General features: G+C 37.7%; 2 protein-coding genes across 2 annotated transcripts in view; one reads left to right on the top strand and one right to left on the bottom strand.

Moving 5' to 3' along the window:
• Positions 1-880: 880 nt before the first annotated feature.
• On the bottom strand, positions 881-21,208 carry gxylt2 (glucoside xylosyltransferase 2). Its single transcript, XM_034121684.1, has 7 exons — positions 20,757-21,208; positions 13,069-13,267; positions 11,205-11,336; positions 5,948-6,199; positions 5,504-5,627; positions 3,654-3,826; positions 881-2,027 (listed from the first exon to the last, which is right to left on the bottom strand). Exons 1-7 carry the CDS (start codon positions 21,032-21,034, stop codon positions 1,854-1,856), a joined length of 1,332 nt encoding a protein of 443 aa, XP_033977575.1. The 5' UTR covers positions 21,035-21,208; the 3' UTR covers positions 881-1,853.
• A 2,150-nt stretch (positions 21,209-23,358) lies between these two features.
• shq1 (SHQ1, H/ACA ribonucleoprotein assembly factor) overlaps positions 23,359-25,384 on the top strand; it is a 40,615-nt gene continuing 38,589 nt past the window's right edge. Inside the window, exons 1-2 of the mRNA XM_034121949.1 lie at positions 23,359-23,432; positions 24,653-24,819. Coding sequence (XP_033977840.1) covers positions 24,677-24,819 — 143 coding nt within the window. The 5' untranslated portion in view covers positions 23,359-23,432; positions 24,653-24,676. The remainder of the gene's footprint in view (positions 23,433-24,652; positions 24,820-25,384) is intronic.

Raw genomic sequence — 25,384 nt, 5'->3', positions numbered from 1 at the left:
ATACCAAAAGTAAAATTACTTATTGTGCGTAATGTCCCATTTTAGCATCATATATTAATTAACTGGAATATAAATAATCTCAATCAATGTGTTCATCACAGCTAGTAAAGGTGGAGCTAATTGAATTACTTTATACTGATGCTCGATATCTTAACCGATCATTTCATATCATAGTTTATGTTTTAGTACATTTTTGGTACTATTTTATAATCTGAATATGTAAAGTAACAAGTAACTCATTTTGCTTAATAATGTAGTAAAGTAAAAAATACAATATTGGCTGCCAAAATGAAGTGGAGTAAAAGTATTAAGTAGCATAAAATGGAAATACTTGAGTAAAGTACAAGCACCTCGGAAATCCTACTTAATTACAGTACTTGAGTAAATGTACTTCAATACATGACACCACTAATTATTGGTTTTGCTAATATGCTGTCCACAATGCTGTTGGCATGGACTCAAGAACAACACAATGACTGCAATTATTTAAAATCCCTTAGGCGTATAACTGGGTGACTATCATTTTCCTCAAACATAAAAAATATTTAACTTATAAGAGCCATTAGTGAAACACATACAGCAGGAAGTTTAGTTTCCTAGCCTAGTTTCATAAACATTTGTTGATATTCATCAAAACTACATGCATACATTTGTGTGATGCTTTTTATGAAGTAATCATCATAACAAGAATATGTTATTATTTAAACCAAACAATACAAATTAAGAAACTTATTTCAAGACAGATCTTCTGTATTGTTATCTAGAATCACCTTTAAAATTGGACTTACCTCCTTGCATTATAATAATACATTTGTGACAAGAATGCATTGCTTTGGTGTATTTCAATCCCCATAAATGGTATATGTAAAATGAGACTCAGTACATTGCATTGATTTATTTAGAAACACATGTTGACTGTACAGCCATTTTCAGTTTCCAGTTTAAATGATATATTTAGATCATTACACCACATTGAAAGTAATGCTGCTAAAATCCATGTGTTCACAACAGACCATACATCATATTAAAAACTATGACACCCTCTCAAACACTCACTCACCTATACCACTCATTTCTTGTAATAGTAAACATGGCAGACATGAATATTTATATGGCACATAATCAGCTGTCACTATTTTTAAATGCTAGCACTTTTGGTTTTGATTAACTCCGGACAGTGTAGCATCTAATGTGGACATGTTGCAAACACACAACCATCCAGTCCTAATAATATCATTCTGAAAGTGCATTTTAACATTCGGTTTGTTATATAAAAGTCTGTATTTCCTCTTTTTTGTGCTGTATTTAATACTGTCAGTGGCATTTGGCAGCCGCAGAACAGACCATGAACTCTTCCCATTCACACTTGCTCACATTTCAAGTTATTTGCTGGTAAAACATTCACATGATTTGAGAGGAGTGGTTTATGAATCTACTACTTCAAGTAGTAAAGCTTTCCAAAGTCCAACGTCAGCTCTGTGTAGTGTATGTCAATGAGGAAATAAAAAAGAAGGTAGATAAACAAGTACGTCATACATTTCGCTTTTAGCCTACACTCAAGATGAAGAGCTTATAATTCTTGATTTAAAAAAGAAAAGATTTTGTGCAGTCTTTTTTTGTTCACTTTTCAACATACATTTCATCGTACATAACTGAGATGTATTAAGACGGCAATAAGGCAAACCTATTCTACGGCACCACTGACCAGCACTGTATGCTTCTCCGTATACATAGGCCTATTATTACCCATACCATGATTTCATTATGTTCACAATAACTTTCCAGGAACACATACGTGCTAAGAGACGAAGCAACCTGGTCCTCTGTGTTGTCAGAATAAAACAGTTTCTCCATCAGTTGTGTCTGACGTGTCGGACCACTTTCTCGTCAAACGCCTTCCTCATGGTCTTCTCTATCTGCTTGAGGAAGACTTGAGGAATGCGACCACACAGGGTGTTGACCGTGTCCAGGAACTTGGTCTGGATGGGGTAGAACAGCGACTGGAACATGTTGTCCTCGAAGGGAAACTGCAGGAACAGAGAACATCGTCCTGTGTCAGTTCTCATCCATGAGCTATTTCAGTTTGATAGTTTTTTTAATGGAACGTATCACAGACTAAATGGTATTTACGCATCCCGTCAGCAGCAGGGGTCGGGTGGGGGTGCTGGCGTTTTGCATTAATCATTAATTATGACTGAGCTCGTCTTTAAGAGGCTTATCTCAGCAATGCAGGGGGGAGCTGACTCTACTGCAGGAGAAAACAAATTCTAAATTTAAAAACTGACCCAGATTGTTTAAGGCAAGCAAGGGAGAATTTACTAAAAAAGGAACGACTTTTCTTTGTTTGCATCCTGATGTCTTCAATTAAATGTTTACCTTATTCCAATCCAATGCACAAGCACCGAAAGCTAATGTACATACAGGATTCTTGCTGTTTGTATATTCGTTGTTTTACAGCTACTATTGTCAGTAGCTTAGGATGAAAGGGTCTGCCTAATGAAATGTAATGTAAATCTCTAATGAATCAAAGCCAATTATATAATAAGTTGAGCTTTTACTTAAAAATAATATACTATCACGATACATTATATGATTTCCAATGCACAGCATCAGTAGACCTCCTTACAGCAGATCTTTGTATGTGCTGGAATAGCGCAGGTGTCACTAATTGCATTAATGATGGATAACACCAGGACCCTGGAACTGACACACCCTCTTAAATCAGCCATCGTTAATGTGATAAGTTACACCTGTTTGTGTTTGCTGTAACATATCTGCTCTGAGATGTTTCACAGACACTAGCCATTAATGTTACAGTATTAAATAACCAACCATCTTGGACTCTATGTCTATATTTTATATAAATATTTTTCTTATAGCGAAAGATGAGCATTGGCGGAAACCTGTATTAAGAATGTTATGGATAGGAGGATGAATATCTGGTTAAAATGCAATAAATGATCCCGTCATGTTAATAAGAGTTATATGATCTTCAAGCAGCAAAATAAAACCCTAAAAATTAAATGTAATGAAAATGATTCTCTTGATAAGATCTTAGGTATTATCTTTGATGATTGGCTCACTGATAAAAAACACATCTCTTATGAAGTTGCAAAGGAAATATATATTGGTATTTTAGGAGAGTAAGACATATCTTGTAATTGGAAAAAGGTTTGGATCTAAATGACTCTATGATGTATCCTTTCATATCTTACGGCGCATATAAAATCAGTCTCTATTCCATCTTATATTACAAGAAGTAATGTTAGGGATGTCACTAACTCTCGCTGTAATGCTCATACCGCCCCATTATTTCAAACCCTGGAGCTATTAAATATATTTGATAGGTACTTCTGCATTGAAATGTCTTGTTAATTCCCTACATATTTCCTTTCACAGTCTCTTTGTAACTAGGTGTCAGATTCCCTGTTATCACACCAGATCTGCTGATGTTAAACAGCTTCTCTTGTGGGACTACAGTAATATGTAAATGAGGTATTAACACATTTTTTTATATCTATGATGGTAGTCCTTGTTTTTATTCAGTTTTTTCCCTTGGTCTAAAAAGAACGATGTGCAGTTTTAACAGAGCTTGTTGTGCTGTGACACTCATATTGTTTCAATAAACCCTGATTATATTACATGACACTTACATCACATATTGCATCATAGACTACTTTGAACGCCGGCTGCTTGTCGTCGTGATAGACTCCACGGTTGCCATGGAGAATAGACACGCCCTCCTTTTCGGCCCCTTTGCAATTACTGCCATACATACAGTGATCTGGCCTGTAGTTCCACTGGCAGGGGAAGATGAAGAGACACTCTGCAAGAGGAGAAACACAAGAGAAACAGTTTATTCATTATATTATACTCAGGGTTGGGACATGGACGTAATGTATTCATTTACAATGATTAGTTATGTTAAATGTTTTTATCAGTAACACAATCTAAGTATCACAATATAAAAGTACTGTGACCTGATTACTTTCAGTTTGGATTACCTCGATATCAAATGCCAGGCCAGTTAATACAAGAGATAAGAAATAACAATTAGATGTATAAGAGTATAGGATTTTGGATATCTCTTTGTTATCACTGCATAAATCAAAACATACCGTCAACAGCCATTACAAAATAAATGCCATGTTTAAGGAACAAATTGTCGTTCTTAAATCTGACTACGAATGATATAGTATGACGAAGAACCTCTGTAAAAACCTTAACAATAAGATTCACTACTCAGTCATTTTGAGACTATAAATATGAATAATAAGAAAATAGATAAATAATGTCATACATTTAGAGAGATACTACACTTTAAATTACATTACATTTTAAGCAAATTATGCATTATGCTAAAAAGAGGTGCATTTAGGAGACATCTGGAGATACAAATAGACAAAGTGAGTAAAATAAACACCTTAATGTGTATTTTGAATGTTTTCTTTCCACAAGTCCACCTTAAAAACCATATGAATGCATTTGATTCAGCCCTAATCTGAAGAGAGATCACATGTTTTTCCTGATAGCAGAACAAACACAAAGAAGTCAATGCTTTTGGGCCAACGTAAATATTCCTCTGCAGATTGCAGAGCGCTCCAAGCTGCACCATGTCAAACAGACACTTTGGCTGTGGTTTAAAGCAAACACAAGCGATGCCAGCTCCTCCGAGGCTCTGAGCGCTTAATGCCTACATCTGGCCGCTGCAGCTGGAACTCAGTGTGCCGTAGCCTGCAGTCACAGCATCCTGTGTTTACCAAAGCAGATTTATAATGGTGTGGTGCAGTGATGACATGTTTTTATAGACCCAATAGGAAGTTAGCATGGCAAGGGGTCCTTTGACAAAAAGTTAATGGGACTTTCCCATTGGATTTCGGAAAGTATTGCATAAAATATGTGGACAAGTCCCCACATATTACCAGCACTTTTATGATGTTTGAAGCGTTAGGCTATGAACAAAGTGCATAATGGTCACATGGCTGCAAAACACAACTGCTAAGCTAATGGCGGCTAATGTTCGTCATGTAGTCACGTGTTAGCAACCACATTTTTGTATGACACATAGAAGCTTCAGATATTTACAAGTGGGGTATTTATTGCAATTGTATTTATGTCGTAGAATAAAATATGAACATCTTCTAAGCTTTGTTTGATTACAGATCTTATTTCAGGCATCTAACCAAAAGAAAAAATGCTTTTCAAGTGGTAAAATGCTAACTCATTCCCGGGATTTAGGACTCATTCCTGCACCTCTCTTTGTAGACTGGTTTACCAACAATGAATTGGCAAAATGTTGAAAGACATGATGACCGTGGGCAGACTAGGAATTCAAAATGGTGTTATATATATATACACTTTGATTTTCCGGTAATTCCTTTTGTGGGCTTTCAGTAGATCAATTTGTTGCATATTTTTTGGGGCTTTGCATAATGTGTGTTCAATGTGACAACAATATATTCTATGATCATTAAAGAAAACATTAATACAAAAATTACCGTACCTGGGTTGTAGTGGAAGATGATGTTGAGCAGGTCCTGGTCTCCCCATGTGATGTGGTTCTTGTACTTCTGATATAGTGGATGTAGAATATCCTCCCATGAGAGGCCGCTTGGGATCATACTGTTCTGAAATACCGACAACAACATTCACTTTCAAAACAGCTCCAGAGCAATTTCTCTCATTTATTCTCGAACACATCATCAAAGGAGGAGCACATTTACATTCCTAGTTCCATTTGCAATCTGCTGGCAGTGTTAAGAGCTGCTAAATTGAGTTCTGAGGGCAGAAGTCTGTGCTCCTCGCATGATAATCAGAAAGCTTCAGCCCACTCAAAGCACTGCAACTTAAGCTCAAAGAAAATAACCTTCAGTATGTAAAAGGGAAGCTTGCTTTAGCCTTTCACTGATCAGAGAGTGAGGGAAACAAGAGCATGTTCTGTCCTTACTTTAAACAAAGTGCTGCGGATCCGTGTGAGGTTCATCAGCATCACACCAGAGTTGACCCCGGTGACTCCGTAGAAAGGGTGCCGTGCGAAGCGGCTGTACCAGCCAATCTTTGGGACCTCGTGCTCCGGGGCCATTGCTGCCAGCTGAGTGCTGTTGAAGGACTTCAGAAAACTCCAGATGTCGTCCATTGGCCGCAGGAACAGCACATCTGTGTCTACGTAAAGTAACGAGTCCACGTCTTTCAAGATGACCTGTAAACAGATGATAACAGCCATCATTAGAATATTTAAGCGTACATTCTTTCAGCTAAAGATGCAAATCTGGGATATGTGTGATTTAAGGGACACTACATTTCAGCAGCACTTGTAATAGAAAAATATTATGCTCACTTACTTACTCTAATAATATCATTGTGTGATTCATATTTGCTAATGTTTATCTATATTTACTACTTCTCACACTTCTTAGCTAAGCTTTGGAAAATTCCTTATTAAGAAGATTTGTTGCAATGTTGTTAGTTACACTCCATGTGCACCTTGACTATGACCTTCAACTCAGGTGAACTGAGAACATCCTCCCTAACTTCCAGAATGCTCCTTTCGTTATCACCAAGCTTTACGCCACCTTTCTCCTCTCTCTGTGTTTAAATATGCAACCCAAACTCTATTATTCGTCTTTCACTCTGCAGACTGTATGCTCCCTGTATGACTGACTGAACTTTCTTACAAGAAATAAAATACGCCAAAGACAGCTGAATGGTTTGATTCTCTATCCACATTTGATAAATAAATTCCCACCACACACTTCAGAGGGAATCTGTGAAAGAGCATTTTGAAATTCACATATCATCCAACATTAAAGTTGTGAGAAAGAAATCCTGATTTTCACCATATGCTACGAACAATAAGATGAGTTAAGATGAGACAATTACTTTCTGTATCCAGTGATAAATTAAACAGTCTCTGCCAGTTTAACTAAAATAAGCATCCAGACTTCGTTTAAACTATTTCTAAAGTCACTTACCAGTAGGACAGAGTACATTTTGTGCTACTTCTAGGTTTAGCATGCTGTCAAAGATTTTACTTAATATACCATTTGGTGTATGAAACACATGGAGCGAGAGGTATAGGGTACAGACAGAACCACTTACAGACAATTTAAATAGTTGTTTAGAATTTGGCAATAAGTTAAATGTTATTTTCAATGTCAACAACTATGAAACAACATCATAAAGTTACTGCTTATTATCTCAGCAATGCTCTAGTGTTGTGTTGTGTTATAAATCCAGTGCACCCTTTCCTTCACAGTGGTGGGCTCCCGCCCCTCACTTAAAGCTCAAACTCAGCCAGGCTGTGACATGTTTAGTTTAGCTGGTGCCAAGATGACGGAAAATAACCTTACATAAACAAAAAATGTAAAAGCAGTTAAGCAGTTTAAAAACACTTTGGTTTCAACAAGTCTGACGAGAAACAACAAAAAGTACTTTGCTAAATACTTTACACAGCGGTGTCTACACCACAAGGCAACCAGTTTGTTAAGTCAACAGATATCCAATCCCTAAGTGGTCTATAACAAACAGTAAGAAGCTTAAACGCTCTTTGTAATGCAACCACATTCCCATCCACCTCTGAAAGACATAAGAGTAATAACAGAAGCCTGTATATGCTTCCTAGCAAAAGACATGTCACCAGTTGACACTGTTAGCATACGGAAATGTAAACAATACCATTTACACAATACCATTGTGCCACCATTTCTCCAGAGTTACACTGCCTGGCCTGTATAAGAAATGCTAAGATAACGTTGTAAATTATGCATCTAAAGCGGTAAAGATTGTGCCACCACAACTGATTGATGGTCAAACCGCAACATGAAGCCTTAAACGGACACTGATCTTTCTTAAAAGTAAAAAAAAAAAACATGATGTTTCCAAAGTGAAAGTGTTATTTTTGTATTAAGGTTATTATAGATTTTTTTTGCCATAATCCAGCAGCCCTAGTGATATTATTAAACCATGTCACCGTGCTACAGAGTGTTCCACCACAGGCTTTGCTGGCTCTGTTGGATTATATTGCTGACAGCAGTGAGATAAAGCGAGTGCCGGTGTGTGTGACAAAGCAGAAATCGATACCAACAAGCCCAAACAGAGCAGTAACCCACTGTTTATACAGCCTCAGTTTGTGTGTGATTATCCACAGCAATGCAATAATAGCCACTGAGGAGTGAGAAGGATTTATCTGTCAATATAAATGGGCTTTTCAAATGTTGTGGTTACACGCTTAATGGATTATAAACTATTAAAGCACACTGGATGTCAAAAGTGTTCCCTTTTAAGCTCTTTTTTATGGTGAGTATTGTAAAACCCACTGAAGGATAAAGATACAACAATATAGCTGAGAAAGGTCAAGCAGCCAGGAACATATAAACAACAAAACCCACATTTTGGGATATAACTAAGCCAACTATAACTTTATAACTATATATGACTTATGAGGTAAGGTTATGTAACTTTTGGCAGAAAAAAACGGTACCACTTAGTACCACAATAAGACTACCCTTATAAAGGGTTTATGAATAGTTTGTAATTCATTTATTAATTAGGTTGTGAACACTTTATAAATCATTAATAAGCTTTTATAAGACATGAGATAAACAGGGCAACTGTGACCGGTTGCTTGCCAAATAGTGAGCCCACATTTATCTGTACTGCTAAGCCTTATATTGGCTACTTAGCTTACTTCGTCTCCTTCATCAGCCAGCATCCTTGGTATCTGTTGCTCACTGAGTTGATTCTCGCTAAGTAGCCAATATAAGGCTTAGTCATCTTGCCAAATAGTGAGCCTGTGTTGATGTATGAAAACTATGTTAGAACTGGTTTATAAATGGTTCTTAAGGATTAATAAAGTGTTTACAACCTAATTCATAACCTAATTATAAACCCTTTATGAATCCTTTATAAGGGTAGTCTTATTGTAAAGTGGTACCAAAAAAACTTGTACTAAGTCTTTCAGTTTGCCAACGCTAGCTTACTATACTACTGTTGTTAGCATGTTAGCTAAATGATTAAGCCGTTTGCATTTTTTTCTCTGCTGTAGTCAGGCTAACATTAATTTGCTAACAAGATCAGCACAGGTAACCAACAGCGTTAAAATGAATAGGTTAATACAAGTTAACATGGTGTTAACTAACTTTGTAAGTCACAGTTAAATTGAAACATTAAGGTTTTATTGTCCACCAATGTGTTATTGGTGGAGGAGTGGTATGGACATGATACAATTAACCATGACACAATGAACTAAATAACCAGCAAATCTAATTAAGTTATTAACAATAAGTGCAATAAATACATTTGAATTCATCTTTTTTTTATAAATAGTCCCTTTATGTATATATATTTGTTTTCTTTAGTAAGTTTGTCGATTACAGTGAATTCTAACTTTTTATGTGTATTTTATATTGCATATGTTATTTACACATGTATATACTTAAAATATGTATCTGTCATATTTCTGTATATTTCATTTTTATTATATTGTTAACTGATGTGTAATGACTTTCAACATGCTGCTGAAAACAATTTCCCAATTTTAGGGTTCATTAAGTATATCTAATCTAATTTCATCTCATCTAACCTAAAACAAAAAAGGAAACATTACATCATTGTTATAACATCAACTCAACCTGAATGTTACTAGGATATAGAGCAGGGCATGTACACTGCGTCGCCTGAAGAACCAGGGAGAGTTGCTGGGTTAAGTGAAGGGGTCAGACCAAACGTTGGCATCACTTTCAGCCCTCGAGGCAAAACAAAGTCTCCCTCGTGCCTCGCCACTACAGTCTAGAAACTGAACTGTTAACATGTTTACAGCGAGGCCTTGGGTTATCATAATATTAAAGAGTTGAACTCAGTGTGCATTGAAGTGTGTGTGATTTGCTCCTGTTACTGACTGGAGATCCGTGAGATTGTCTTTGTTTATTTAATTAATGTTCACACAGGACCTCTGGCATGTAAGTGGAGAGGGGTTGTTGAGTTAAATCAACATGTTACCATTGGGCTTTAAGTTATGAAAATGTATTAAGAGTGGCAAATGTTAAGTGTTGAGATCATAGACTGTATATATAGTGTGGATTTATTTATATTTCTGCACTTTAGTTTGATACTGTTACTGATTGGATATCAGTGGGATTCAGATTTATTTTGTATCTTTTAATGTTTACACAAGGCAGTGCTTTGCTGTTGAGTTAAAGGGAACCTATAATGCTCATTTTCAGGTTCATATTTGTATTTCGTGCCTCTACTGTGACATGTTTACATGCTTTAAAAAGTGCACCTATCATGCTATTTTTAGGCAATAGCATAGGTCTCAGATATATAATATATAAAAAACATGTCTATGAAGTGTTTTGCTCAAAATACCAAACGGATCACCCATTCTAGCCATGCCTCATATCCCTCCATTTCACTTCCTGTTTCAAAAGTGCTGATTTGGGGTATAAAGCTTTTTTTTTTTTTTTTTAAAAAAGGAGGGGGCTGAGCTCATGCAGGAGATTCTACCGGCAGATACTGCCGTGATGAAACGCCATATCATGGATTATCAAGGATGATTTCTGAAACAGTATGGAGTTCAAAGGCTTTCTCTCTTGCCGGTTATACCAGCCCTTTTCACCCTCTGTTTGAAACCAGAGCCCAGTCTGCTGTGATTGCTTAGCTGGCTGATTAATATAAAATGATGCATACTGAATTGCATTGTCCAAATAAAAAAAATCTCAATTAGATTATTTACCAATATTGTTCATCCTTTTGAAGCAGTATAAAAGACCACTTTTAACATATTACATAATTCAAACTATTGTAGCGGCTGATTGACTACAAGCTTCTCAAAAGGTTTTCCTGATTAAGTGAAAAGTGGATGTTTATTGATTGTCTTGCAGCTAGAGAAAAGAACCAATGGATTTGTCTGGCAAGCAATATGTTCATTACATGGCAAGTAAGCTGGCTGTTATTTCAATGAACACCAGCAGAAAATAAAATCAATAGCCTTCACTTGATGAAATCACCAGGTATCTAGGGACTGCTTATTCAATGAGTAAACGCTGCAGAAAAAGTGTGAAATCATCAATAATCACACAAGTGAATTATAGCCATGCACTTGGAAGGACATTGCTGTTAAAGAAGAAATTAATTACATTTGTTTCACTGGTTAATGACATTATGCATGGCCAGGATATGAGAGGAGATAAGTGCTGCAGCCTTACGGGGAGGAAGAGTCTCTGAGCAGCGCAGGGCTTGAAGAGCTTCTTCCACTCGTCAGCGTTCCCCACGGAGAAGGTGATTGGGTAGATTCTGTACTGGAACTTGGAAGAGATGGAGTGAGGCCACTGATTCAGCTGGAAGCAAAGAAACACATACTTCATTTACAAGGTCTAACAAGGTCTTTGTATCAGGAGTTTAGTGCTATGCTCATTAATAGGAGCAAGAGAGAATGTCCTCCTGATCCCTTCTGCTTTTTTCCAAGAAGTATGATTCGTGGGTGTTTATTTAGAGAAATACATTTTTGTTAATTTTTCCCGGAAGCCACTTATTGTTTACATGACAAAACTATAGGACTGTGATTTGACATTAAAGCTAGAAATTAAGTTCATGTCTTTTAATAAACAATGGGATAAGTGTATGTAAGAAACATTTGTTAATGATCCTCCACTTAGACGTGTGTGTTTGTGTATCTATGCTAACTGGTTGTCATTTTTTAAACGGTATAATGTATTGTTCTTCAACCGGAGGTCTGCCTATGTAAAGTGGGCCGCCATATCATTGTTCAATATATCTGAAAATACACATTACAATAACATGATTCCAACATATTAGCAAAGATTAATCCACACGTTTTGTGAAAAATTGAAAAACAAACATGCACATTGATGATAGTTACACCCTTGTACAATCACATAAGTTAGCTTACCTATGCTAAATCACAACATAGCACCTATACATAACGAGAAACTAGCTATCTACAGCTACACATTATAATGTGTAAAAGTTGTCAGCAAACTTTATCCTATGAGCTGCTAGTTATATTATAAGATGTTTTTCTATTCTGCTTCCTGAGCTTCTTCTTCTCTTTTTCGTATGCCGTGTAACTTAACTTCTCAAAAGGCACTTAATACAGAGGAAGTGTCTAATGGACTTCTTAAAAGGTTGAGTAAGGAAAAGAGATTGACAAAGAGCCATTATAAACAATCACTATTCTGAAAGCCTCTCCCTCTCTTCTCACACACTTTATCAACATGAGATGTAAAGACGTCCATTTAAAACAATGAAGTTACGTCTCGTGGTGCTGCGTTCAACACACGCATCCGCCAGCTGTTGTTTGATTAAGAAGCCACAGTCTAAACAAGGGGAAGGCACCCTCTTAAACTGCACAATGTTATCTGACCTGTTCCAAGTCCCTCTATAATCATCAGTTTGACAGTTTGGCCCTGAAAAGAGTGAGAGCGCTGCAAGCATTTGGAGACTTTGTGCTGACGAGGATAAGAAATCAAAGGAGATTAGGGACCACCTTTTTAACTCCCTCAACATGCATAGACGCTGGAAGTAAGCTTCTTCTTGCATTTTTGCCCTTTTATCTATGTCTCGACAAACTCCCCGTTTCCACGTGGAGAATTTTAACACATGGCAATAATTCACCATACACATAATGGCAAGTTCACAGGTTTAGAGTTTGAGGTCGATTAGTAGACATGATGTTAATAGACTGTTAGTTACTCTATCAGTGGAACTAATCAAAATCATGCCAGGCACCTCCGTAAAGGTGACTTTGAAGTGGTAGTGAGAAAAAGCAGTGAGTGTCTCGGTGATATATTACTCCCCGCCTTGAGATAAAAGGGTTATACGTCTGAAGAGAGGCAGAGCTAAAAATGCTCTGATCTGGATATCATCTATTACAAAGAGAGCGGGGGATGTTTAACACACACTGGATTAAATCAGAAGTCAGAAGACTCACTAAGGAAGAAAACATAGGAAATATAATAAAAAGAGTGCCACTTATAGTTTGATATTGTGCCTTTTTTAGTAAAAACCTGAGATATGCATTTGGGCGTCAGGCCCCTGGAGGGTTCTTACCCTTTTTTCAAACTGCGGGGCCAAAGGGTCCTCAGCAAAAATGTGAAACATGATCCTCTTGAGGCTGAACAGGAGGGCTGATTTGACCATGGTGAGGGTCTCGTCCAGACGATTCCCACAGGCCACCACGGCCAGGTGCATCACGTCCTCCGCCCGTTTTCGCTTTGTCAAAGGTCGGCCCACGATGTTCCGCGGTTTACTGAAACCAAAGACAGAAGTGTTAACAGTCTGGAAGAAGATAAAAATGGAACAAATGATGAACAACAATGTTTTTCTGGAGCTAAATGGGCCAAGGCCATGTGTGGGGAGAGTGGAGGGGGTTTGGATCTGCTGACAATCACTGATTAAACGAGGCTCGTTTCCCCTCACTCGTCGCATGTAAATTGGCCTTCATGCTGCAGTGCTTGTGAAGAGCAATTTGTATTCTACAAGAGATTCACTGAACCATACTTGAGTCTCAACATGGACAAGTAAACGAACTGAAACAGAAACTGTTATTCATTTCTACAAGGCTTGACCAACATGGAATTTTGATGGTTCATACATTTGTGATTTAAATAAGTCAACAAATTATATCAACATATAGTAGTTGCACAAACATGCCCATAACCATTTTTATACAAAATCCCCAAAAGGATACAGCAATTTAGCACTACCCCTCATCATTTGAAAAGCCTATTTAACAGCTCTTGAACACTTGAAACCTTCTGTGTAAGTATGATAGTAATTAAGCTCTTGCTCCTTCAAATTCCCTTTTGCTACAACATGTTTTCCACTGTACAGAAACATAGCCTTTATCTGCTTCAGTGCAGCAATATCCTGCTTGTAATAAACATTCAAAAGCAAGACACCCTTTTTTCAGGATGCATGAATCCATCAAAAGAAAATGTACGTGTTGCGCAGTGCTTTTACACATTTCTATGTAATCCAGCCTGACATAATTCAGAGACAGCATGACAAATAAACTGCAAGGTGTTCAGACAAAGCTTAGCTTCAAAACACAACATTATAGAGACAGTGGTGGATCTAAAAGAGTTCTGCTTAACCACTAAAACATATCCAGGGTCTGTATTGAGCTACATAATCACACATGTTGCTTTTAGATGAATGATTTAATGCAAAACCACCATTTTACATTTACTAGTTTTGGGCATATTGACAAATGTTGCTCCCATTCACAGGAGCAAGGTATTACATTTGTAAAATAGCCAAAATGATATTACATAATTATAAAATGACTTTATTGATAAGAGCTTTGTAGTTAATATAAGTTGTTCTAAACAGTTAGTGACATTTAAAAGATAATAATACATTCTTAAACATTAGTTACCGTAGCCAAAGAAAAATAACTCATAAAACTGGCTAAATAAAGGTTGCTAACGTTAGCTAGCCACGGGTACATACATACACTACCAAGTAAGGAGTAGCTGTAAACCCCAAAGTGTATTGAGCTGAGCAAGGATGCATTTTTTTGCTTATAAAATAAACTTCTCATTTGTAAGAAAATGAATCATTTCTGTTTTTGTTAAAAAGGGAACAAAGTCTTGATTTAAATTCAGTTTTTATACAGAATCTGAACAGAAACTGGGAGTAGAATGAGGTCAGGTTAAGAGCTTTCTGTTAACACCCCACAGAATGCAAATACATTGTACAAAATGATTTAAATACCCAACATGCATTGTGTCCAGTCAGAACAGTGATTGAGCAATATCATGTCTGCATATTGAGAAAAAAATACAATGGGATCAATTGCATCCAGTCTCAAAAAACAGCGGCATATGTCAGCTCTGCTCAACTGTCAACATTTTAATGTTTGACTGCAATGGACATGGACATGTGAGAAACACAGAAATACATTTGGACTTTGTGAGAATCCAGACAGAAGAAACAAGTGAAGCACTCAACAAAATAGCAGACGATCACATTCATCTTCCTGTCAGACAAAGAGACAAGGTGAAAGGTGAGGATTATTTTTTATCAAAGACAAAGCGCCTTCACGTATTGTTCAACACTTCCTCAACACACTACCACACACACACCACTTATTTTCATCTTTAAGTTCCCACTAGACTTTGTTCTTCCATGCTCAAAGGCACGGAGGTTCTTTATCAGATGTAAGAAAGTGCTTTCTCTGCAGAGCTAATACTGCTGTGGTGTTAAAACAAACTCAGCAGTACAGAGTATCTCCCACTACACTCGTACCATGCAGGAGCCTGAAGCTGAGACCAACATCATTTATTTTTCCTCTACATGCACACACAGCATGGAGCTGGTTGTAATAAAACCATGTTCAACATATGTTGTCATAGCCTTGGGGAGAGAAGACCGGCAAAAAAACAAAAACAAAGAACCCTTTCTTTCAGCGTGCAGCGTTATTTGGGAGAACAGTGCAAGGTAAATGGTTTTATGTCTAAAGACTGCATATTCTAAAAAGGCATTGATCTCCTCTGTGCCTAGAGGAAGCAACCATAAAACGGATGGGAAGAGAGAAGAGTCAAATTTGACAGGTGGGTTGCAGGGTTGTCTCTGAGCGTGACACTTCGTTTTCTGCATGGCTGAGGGACAATGATGAACCGCAGATTAGGATGAATGAGAAGGTGCTGAGGAATCTGTCTGCAACGCTTCAAAGGCCGACGCTCTGTCAAGGTTGTTGAACACACATTCCTATTTTTACCGCCGGAAATGCAATCCATATCTCCTACACGGGTGTAATTACGCTGCACTTAGTCATGCAAAATAAAAGCCATTGAAATTATTATTGCGTTAAATTGGATGGACAAAACCAAAACAAAAATAGCTTTGTTTTTAGAAAGCATGGGCTGCACACATCATGTTTTGTGTCGTGGCACTGTTCCCCACATCTGGAAGCAGTCTGAGAAGCACAGCAGAGGTACAAAAGAGTTGAATTCATTACCGGCTGCAGAGTGAGCACATGAAGAGCGTTGAGCCTACAAAGCAGCACAGCCAACCCTTTTAAATCATGTAAAGACAGAAAGAAGCAGCCCCTTTGAAGATTATGTCAAAGAAAAATGTACATTTAGAGCGAAGAACCAGAGTACAAACTACACCTCAAAGGCATTGAATCAATTGGCACATAACTGGGTAATTTGACAGACTTGTATCCAACATGTTCACTTTGGATTGAAACAGCGGGGGTGAAGGACACTACACTGAACAGGACCTTCCTCTACAGGGGAGAATAACTGCTTTTAGCTCATTTGGTACCTCTCAAAACAGGTACCAAATGTTTAAGCACATGACAAGGAAAGATGCTTCTTCAGACAGCTCCACTGGATTTACGGCTGGCACCTTATTCAAGATGTGGCAAAGCAGAGAAAATTCACCATTTGGTTAAGGACCTGTGGTTTCTTGAACCCAATAACACTGGGCTATTCTAAGCACAAGCTAAACATGTTTAATAAGGTGCGAGTCCTACTGGGAAATCTTGGGTAGTGACGCAGTTGCTCACCATGGTAGCCACTGGATGTAAAGCTCTAGAGAGTGTCTTAGTAATGACAACATATGGAAAACTAGGGCTGGTGATTTAATGAAGCATTTTCACTGCATGGTACATTACAGCTACATTCAACTCACTCTTTTTTGGTTTTCTATGAACTAAATGCTTGTCATTTTACTTTTTCTAGGTACTACTTTGTTGAGGTTCCAAGATAGCCAAGACGATACTAGAATGCTGAGTTCAAATACTGCCCACTGATTGGTCAGAGAGATGATAGGAAATTGCGCAACATGGGATATCCTGACAAACTCTGCTAAGCTACCATCAATAGCGGCCGCAAGCTTTAATTCACTTTACTTGTAAAAATGGCAGCCAGTAAAACTACTTTTTACACTATGTTCGCTCCACCGTGCAACTGATAAAGTGCAGATGTTCTGTTTGGCTGCCAATGAAAGGATTTCCACAGATTTAGGTTGAAGGTGATGCGCAGCAGTTTCAGTCCTACCTACAGTGAGGTGGTACTATTCGATGTGGAAACCAAAATAGAAAAGAGGATCTGATATTCAATTTGAGTTGAAGCTAGCCGAGCTGAACCATGCAGTGGCATAAAGAAGAAGAAGACTCTGTTTTTTGTATACATGCTTCTTATATAGGTACATACAAATACACACAGTTAAGTTTTTTGTGCACACAAAGGGAGCCAACAAAGTGATGTGTGCCATTGTGGGGACATTTTGCGTAAATGCAACAGTATGGGCAGATTCTGAGTGTTTATTACATTCCAGCACACCCACCACATTTGGACTGGCTTACCTTGAATACTACTCTGTCTGTCTGGTGCATGTAGTGGAATGTGTCAATATGCTAGTAAATCAATGACTAAATCAATAGTTTTAAATATTTGCTGGATCATTACCCATCATTAAAAAAGGTAATCTTCAAGGAAAACTTGGGATTCTTTGCCATGCTTTTTCACATTCTAAGCCTTGACTTTTACCCATGCATGTTTTTGTTTTCTAGTTCCTCCTTCCACTCCCTCTATGACTCATTCAGTAGTAAATTAAAAGTGAGTTAGCCAGAGTAACAGACAGGTTTAACTTCCCCTCATGAGTTTCACACAAGCACCCCCTCCAACCACTTTCAGCTACACAGCCAAGCAGGGAGATTTCAAAACCCTCCTTGCAGAGAGAGTGTTCAGTCATGCAAGATGACATTTTTATAGCTATGCATAATGCCACAGTGAGAGAGTGACTTCTTCACTGCCAGGAGAGCCGCTGAACGATATTTGAAGTGACAAGTGGCAAGGGATTTGTTTCAACGCAAGGTATCAACACCCATCTAATCCTGTAGATGCAGGCCTTAATTCAATGCAACAAAGCAGATATGTAGGTAACATCTGTATTATTCTGAATTTAAAACATACTCTGACAGTAATAAAGAGATGAGAGTGACGTAATGCTTACAGGAGGGCTCTGTTGTCGGGATTACACGTCACACGTTTTGATGTTTAGTGCTGCAACCCAAATTTGTTTTCTTTTTTAAATGATATGTGCCATGGCTGACTCAAAAGCTTTGACAATGGTATACAACATAGTATACAACATCCAAATCAGGTTTGGAAAGCTCATTAAATAGAGAAAAGTAATTGCATCGCACATAAAATCATGGGCATCAACATCGATTTATTTAGTTTACTTCAGATAGAAAGCGTTGTTTGTTTGGTGCAAGTTCAAAGCTCACATTCAATTCCTTTGCCTGCTTTATTTTTACTTAATTCTGGCATCTGACCTCTTATTTAACATTACCAGCATTAACTTTGACACTTTTACCACCCGACACTGATAGCAACTGAGATACAACTAGGCAAGCAAAATGTTGAAAAAGTGAAGCGTTTGGAATAATGAAAAAAATTGCAAAGATGAAGCCCTAAAAAGTGCCAGATATGTGAAGGGAAAAATAGCGTAGGACAAATGTACTTATTGTGCAAATAACCAGACAAATGTATCAGCTTAGCTGTATAGGTTTAAGGCAAGTATAACAACGTGGGTTGTTGCCACCCCCTTGTCGAAGTTTAACAATTGTATCCCTAATATATATTTTGTTTTTTTTCAATCGATTATTGTATAAAATGTAAAAGTAGAGAAAAATTCCTCTCAAAATGTACCATATCCTAATGTGAATCCTTAAAATCATGGTTTTGTTTAATCAAAAGTCCAAAACCCAAAGATATTTAAATTAAAACAATACAAAAACAGCTAAATTTGCCATGTATTACTCTGCAACCAGCAAAAGGTTTGTATTTTCGTGTAGATTAACTGTTTGTCATTTCACTGATTGATTACTCAACTAAAGCGGTTTGCCTCAAATCCTCATCTGCAACCCCAACACACACAGCTTCCGGTAAATGTAATGTGTCTGTGGGGACAGATGGAGCACTCCCTATTCTTTCTATTTTTGGCCACAGGAAGAAGTGTGATGTGTCAAGAGGAAATGATATGATTAGGAAAAACAGGGATGTTTGTCTATTGAGCATGCTGCACAGGAAATCTGTTTACACAGATGAACAGCAAAGGGCAAAGATACACACCGTCTGATGTCATCCCTCATTCTACCAAGGCTTGCACGAGTGTTCGAAAACTACACCCTGTTTTTCAGATTCCTCTGGCTTTTATACCTCCAATCAAACAACCATTAATCAAATAGAAGTACGTTTTTTGAGGCTTTGCCCAGAGATGCTTACTGTGTTTCCACTAATCGCACAGTCGCTCTTGAACGCTTTCCAATCCCGGTTGTGTGTTGTGGGTTTTTTACGGCCACCAGTGACCCCTTCCACCCCATCTCTCTTATCAGTGCTGAGCACACATGGAGGAGTGTGGCTTCGGAGAGGACGTAAAAGGTCCTTTCTCATTGCAACGCCTTGATGGCTTTTATCTCCACTGTTCCGCACCTCGAGTCTGGCTTTGAAGCTGAATACATATTATTAGTGGAGCGGGGTATCTGCACACAACGTCGACTTGTGGCTATTATGGCATAGCTGGCGTTCAGCCCGGGGAGGAAACGTTAAGGGATGTGTGAGGCTGAAATTAGAAAGCTGGAAGACATAATAAAAATGCTCACATCCTTGAACAGAAATAGCAACCCTGCCTTTTGTCTTCTTTTGAAAGGCGGCAAAGAGATGGTGAGTTAATAAGATCATCTGCCAGGGTGCAGCTTCTCTTAAAGCGTCCAGAGAGGAAGATCACACCTGACAAGCGTTGCACTCCCACATAGATTGTTTTGGCAGACTTTGACAGTCAACAGGATGGGTTTCCGTTTTCTGTCATATCCACTAATATCTTACCACAGTTTCAGTACAATTAATAAAACAGGCCACCCAAAAACGTATGTGCTTATTTGTATTCCCTATTAATTGCAGCTTATGTCTGTCAAGGTGACCTTTAAAGTAAGGCTGTAAGGGCAATAATAAGAAAATCACGATATATTTGGACCAAATGCTGTGCTATCATAACGATATTGGAGGGTTGACCTTTGGTGATTTCACAAATATAAAATAATTTAAAAAGTCTGAGCAATATGGATAGAATGACTAAGCGGGTAAAGGCAAAGTCTGATATATTAAGAAAATTACAACATTTGACTGTCAATCAGGCTTTAAAACAAGAAGAGACAACACTTCTAGATATCCAAAATCCTCTTTTCACAATATCTATGTTATGTCGATACAGTGCCCAACCCTACTTTGAAGCCTCAAAGGATTGAATGTAAATACTTAAAAAAAAACAAGGGTCAAATGATCCAAATATAGAGGTCATGTTATAATTCATCATTCTTCTGTGCTATTATCTCCTCTAAACACTGCCAATATTTCCACCTAATCACATTAGTCATGCTCTCTACTCACATTTCAGCCAGACATTAGATTGCAACAACGTGACTCACAGTGGAATAAATGAGCAAACATAATGGGACATAAAAGGCAGCCAAGCAGCGTTTATGCTCATGTTGAAAGTGTCCCTTTGACAGACCAGGCTTATTGTGAAGCCAGCAGCGTCCTTGAGCACAATGTAGGCTGCAAGTCTGCCTCAAAGCATGATTTAACGCTGACTCTTAACTTCCTAACAACAGGAAAATATGAGTTTCAGCAAAAACCGAGCAGTTAATGAAGCTTTTGTGTGTGCATAAATGGGATCAGGCGTTCAGAAATCGACAGAGGAGACAGAAACAAACTCACCTCTTTGCATTCACGCCTCTATTGATCGCTTTCCTCTCTTTGCGTCCCTGGAGAGGCTCTTCCACTCGGGATTTCTTTGCAAACTTCTCTGCAACATCGCGTCCAAAGTCAGAGTGCGATCGCCTTGAAGAGTTGCTTTCCTCCTCCTTTTTCTTCTCCTCTTGCTCTGCAACTTCTCTCAACAGCGGATCGTCCGCGGCGTTGCCCCCCAAAAAGTACAAAAGTAGGAAAACTCCGAAACACACGGCGATCACAACTACTTTGCAGTGGATCCGCATGGTGAGAGCGACTTGTTGCGGCTGGTTGATGCAGACGGGGCTCCGTTCATGTCTGCGGGTGAGGGAGAGCAGCCCGACTTGACATTATGTTACCGCTCCCCGCTCGCATTTTCCTACAGATGATGATGGAGAGCGGAGAGGAGCTTCTGCAAAACGTCCATGGAGGATTAGGCATTGGAGGCGGGGCGACTGAGCCATTACCGTAAAGATGGGAGCACTGCCGCACGTGCAATCACGATGGAGGAGTTGAATGGTCAATGCCACATAGGCTACAGAAACATATATGAAGGGCTGGGCCACTTATAGAGGTGAGGTGTATTGCCTCGTACGTTAAGTTATGAGTTAGCAAAATGTAGGTAAATTAGGCTTGATACATGAATATGCTTTAAGAAAAAAACAGCCTACATCACAGCTCTCTATAGGGTTTCATTAATCTTGTTGGCAACTCATTCCTTAAAACAGAAGCCTCAGAGTGATTATAATAAGATGAAATATGAAGGGTATTTTTCAAGTTTGTTGTGTAAATAAGTTATTGGGCTTTTTTGTATCAACTAAGATTTGTTAGAAAATGTTTTCAACATGAATTGACTGAATTTATTTAAAAAGTGGGCTTATTAGCACATGAATACTACTGTGTAATATATTTGTATTTGTGGGCCATATTTCGTTATATTTTTTAATTTGCTGAGGGCCGATTCAAAATGGCCGTAGTTTGGACACCCCTGGTTTATGATGTTCTTAATGTACTATTTATCTTCTTGTTTTGTATTTGGTACAGTAAAAACACTTTTAAACAACATACATTGTGTTGTCATATTGATATAGTGTCTCTCTAAGTATTGAAACAAATTTGTTCGTGCAGATATGTTAACATCTTAAAAATAGAGGGTTTTCCTTTATGGAAAAAAAACCCTGAAGTTTGGTTAAGTTATAAAAATACTGGAGCTTAATTGTATTGTTTCTGAAGGACATATTAAAGAAACCTGACTCCTGATGCCCTGGTAGCCTTGAGTTTTTCTGAACAGATGTAAAACATTTGACTGTCACTTCCTGTGATGAGTTTCAACAAATGTTTTTACAATATCTCCTCTGACAATTCCTCTTATAACCCTAACCAATAATATAAGTAGAAGCCCAGCCGGTAAAATTATGCCGTAACATGTCAAGGATGCTTTGGCTCAAAGGGTAAGTGGATATCTAAGAGTCAGAAGGTTAGTGGTTTGATTCCCAGCATGGGATGGAAAGTGAATTTTGGAGAGACATGTTTTAAACAAATGTACAGATTTAGTTTGCTTCTTTAATTCGTAGTTAAGATGTTGTAACAAAGTAAATGGATGCCATATCTTATAGAACTAACGAGGCTGTGGTAATTCTGGTGTAAAAAATGTAAATGAAAAGTCAGTGTGAAAGCAACGGAGGCTTAAGTCCAGTTTATTCTAATTACATGTTCAGGTAACCCTGCTTCAGATGTGCTGATAGCCTTGGACGGTCACTCCCTGTGATGACAAATGTTCTTTAACAATATCTTGTTGTCCCCTTGTAACCCTAATTCTAACCCTAATATACGTAGAAACCGGTCCTGCAAAATATGTACTGAAACATCTCTGGGTGTTTGGCTCGATGGGTAAATGGATGTCTCTGAGTCAGAAGGTTAGTAGTTCAAGACCCAGCATGGGAAAGTGTGAACCATGCTGGGTCACCATATGGAAAGCAAGATGGTGTGATAATGTGAAAACTGGGACTAAGAAAGACTCTTGCTTGGTACCAAAAAGTAACTCTCTGTTGGTACCATGAAAGCCAGGCAGGTGTACAGCTGGGGAGACGGAGGGATGTGACTAAAAGGAACAAAAAGGGAATACAATTAATTAAAAATAATTAAAAAAATGTTTTACTAATACTGAAAAAAGTGATAAAAATAAGAATTAAATATATTACTTACTAAAAAAAAATCTGTCTGGCGATAACACATAATTAAAAAATATTGCTTTGAGAATATTCACTAATATTAAGCAAATGCAATAAAACACATGTTATTAATGTAGTAAAACCACCAGGGGAAGTATTAGGAGATGTGTGTAGTGATTTTCTTTTTTCTCTTAACATGTAAACTATGCATTATGCACTATGCACAACACTGCCCATTGTTTACATGTTCTTGACCTCCAAGATTCAACATCCAAGTTCTTTATTATCATAGCACAATTATTACAAAGAAAAAGCCTAAAACTCATGTTGGTTTTGTCCTCAGATTTGGGACAGATAAGTGCCACAAAAAGACGAAAAGCTTTTTATCAGAATTGTTTTTACTGCCAGTTTGCACTTCACATTACGGTAAAACATGGGCGCTGCATCCATGAGCTGCCAGTGAAGCTTGTTAGGATAACTCTGTATTTCTCTGGTGAGTGTTTACTCTTTAATAGGCTATCTTTAAATGTCCCGTGTTTTAGTGACAGTCTTTGAGGTGATTCATACAGTCCATTCCCACTGCAGTCATTGGCATAAAAGCAGTGTTAGATAGTGGTTGCATCTGTCAACTAGCAATGCTGCTGTGCTATGTTAGCCGAAACACGAGGAGACTAATCATGTGTTTACAGTATGAAAACGAAACTACCTTTAGAAACCTATGCAGTCAGGGTTACACAAAGCTGTTCGGAAGATATCGCTAACTCAAAGACAAGCACTTAATCGCCTTTGATTGTTAAAGTCTAATGTTGAATTCGGCATGCATGTTGGGCAATACAAACTATATTTTAGACAACATTTTGACATTGGCGACTTTCCATGCATGTGACGTCCCTAACTTTCTTCTCTGAAATGACGTCAGCGCCATAGGATTTCGTCTAGTAAATTAACCATTAATGTTAGCATATACCTTTTAAAACATGCAACCAGGTAGATTAGAGTCATGCCGAATATAAATATAGACCATAATACATATTGCAAAGGGTTTAATGTTGTTTTGAAAGATACACAAGATTGTCAACAAGCAAGGTTTATTAAAAAGTGTAGTTTTTTTAATGCAGTTTGGGATGCGATCTTTATTAACAAGAGATGAGGGACATTTTACATCCTGTTCTTGTTTATCTTATTCTATTTTAGATGTTTATAGAATCCTGCATTTACCAGGTCACTTTTATAACATTTAGCTTATTGTATTTCATGCATGACTTGCACATTGGTTTGCAACAAAATCGTGCACTATTTTATTTCTACTCTGTTTCTTCTTGCTTGCACCATATTTATAGTTTTATGTCTTATATATATATATATATATGTATGTTGCATCGTTTAAGGAGCATGGGAGTTAAGATTTTCACTGACATAACCACACTGTAGCTACTCTGCATATGACAATACAACCTTTGAATCTTGAACATTTTATAAGCTCAAAAAAGTCATAGTAAAGACACTTTTAGGAAGTAGGAAACAAGCTATGTTTACAGTTCTCTCTCTATCAGTGTGGCACACGTGGGCTGCTGCTTGTGGAGACATGATCAACTACAACAACATGTAACAGAGTCAACCACAAGGTGGCATGCTAAAGTCAGCTGCTGTGCAATGCAATCGTATACATTGTAACTGGACATTGAGATTGTTTTCCTGTCATTGTTTCTACAGGTCTGTGTTACACCAGCAATCACAATGATAACTCCTGCGTTTGACCTGAGCCAAGATCCAGAGTACCTGATCCTCTGCATCCGAGTTCCCTACACCAGAACATCAGAGTTTGACTTGTTCATTGATGGCACAGATTTCAAGTTCTACGCCAAGCCCTACTTTCTCAGGTGAGATCCAACACAGATAAACTGATGTACCTGTGTATTTCTGTTGAAAAGGAACCTAGTTTGGATGAGGGTTTATAAAAGCAGGTAATTTAGCTTCATTTTGGAGTCACCATGTATCTGAGATTCGAAATTTGCAGACATGGATAATGAGCGATCACACTGACAAGTCAACATAGTACTATTGTATCTACATATAAAATCAAATCACTCAATGTAATAGTACAGCCAGTAAAAAGCACCAACATTGTTTTACAAAACGTGTGAACTGGAGTATAATAACATCTTTATTATACATAAATAAATCCAATAAATAATAACACTTTCTTGTAAAAATGTGTCAAGGAAATCCCAATTATTCCTTATTGGGACTATATGTCAGAATATTTTTAGAATATGGTGTTTTTAGCTCGAAATGTTTTTGTCAATAATACTTTGGGTTTCTTGACTGTCAGAAAACATTTCAGCACAATTTTAAAAAACTATTTGTGAAACTTTATTAATACACAAACTTTCAAAACTTGTATTGCTTAAAAGGTATTTAGAGTAACCTAAAATAAGGGTATGA

This window comes from Trematomus bernacchii, unplaced genomic scaffold (assembly GCF_902827165.1).
Source record: "Trematomus bernacchii unplaced genomic scaffold, fTreBer1.1, whole genome shotgun sequence".
Classification (NCBI taxonomy): domain Eukaryota; kingdom Metazoa; phylum Chordata; class Actinopteri; order Perciformes; family Nototheniidae; genus Trematomus; species Trematomus bernacchii.
Note: the sequence above shows the minus strand (reverse complement) of the source record. Positions and strands in the feature narration are given on the sequence as shown.

Excerpts from the sequence above, each read along its gene's own strand:
- gxylt2 (XM_034121684.1), bottom strand. The coding sequence starts at position 21,034 with ATGCGGATCCACTGCAAAGTAGTTGTGATCGCCGTGTGTTTCGGAGTT. Across the intron at positions 3,827-5,503 it reads CATCTTCCACTACAACCCAG|AGTGTCTCTTCATCTTCCCC; the intron begins GTACGGTAATTT and ends CTCCTCTTGCAG. Across the intron at positions 2,028-3,653 it reads TCTATGATGCAATATGTGAT|TTTCCCTTCGAGGACAACAT; the intron begins GTAAGTGTCATG and ends CTGTTCCTGCAG.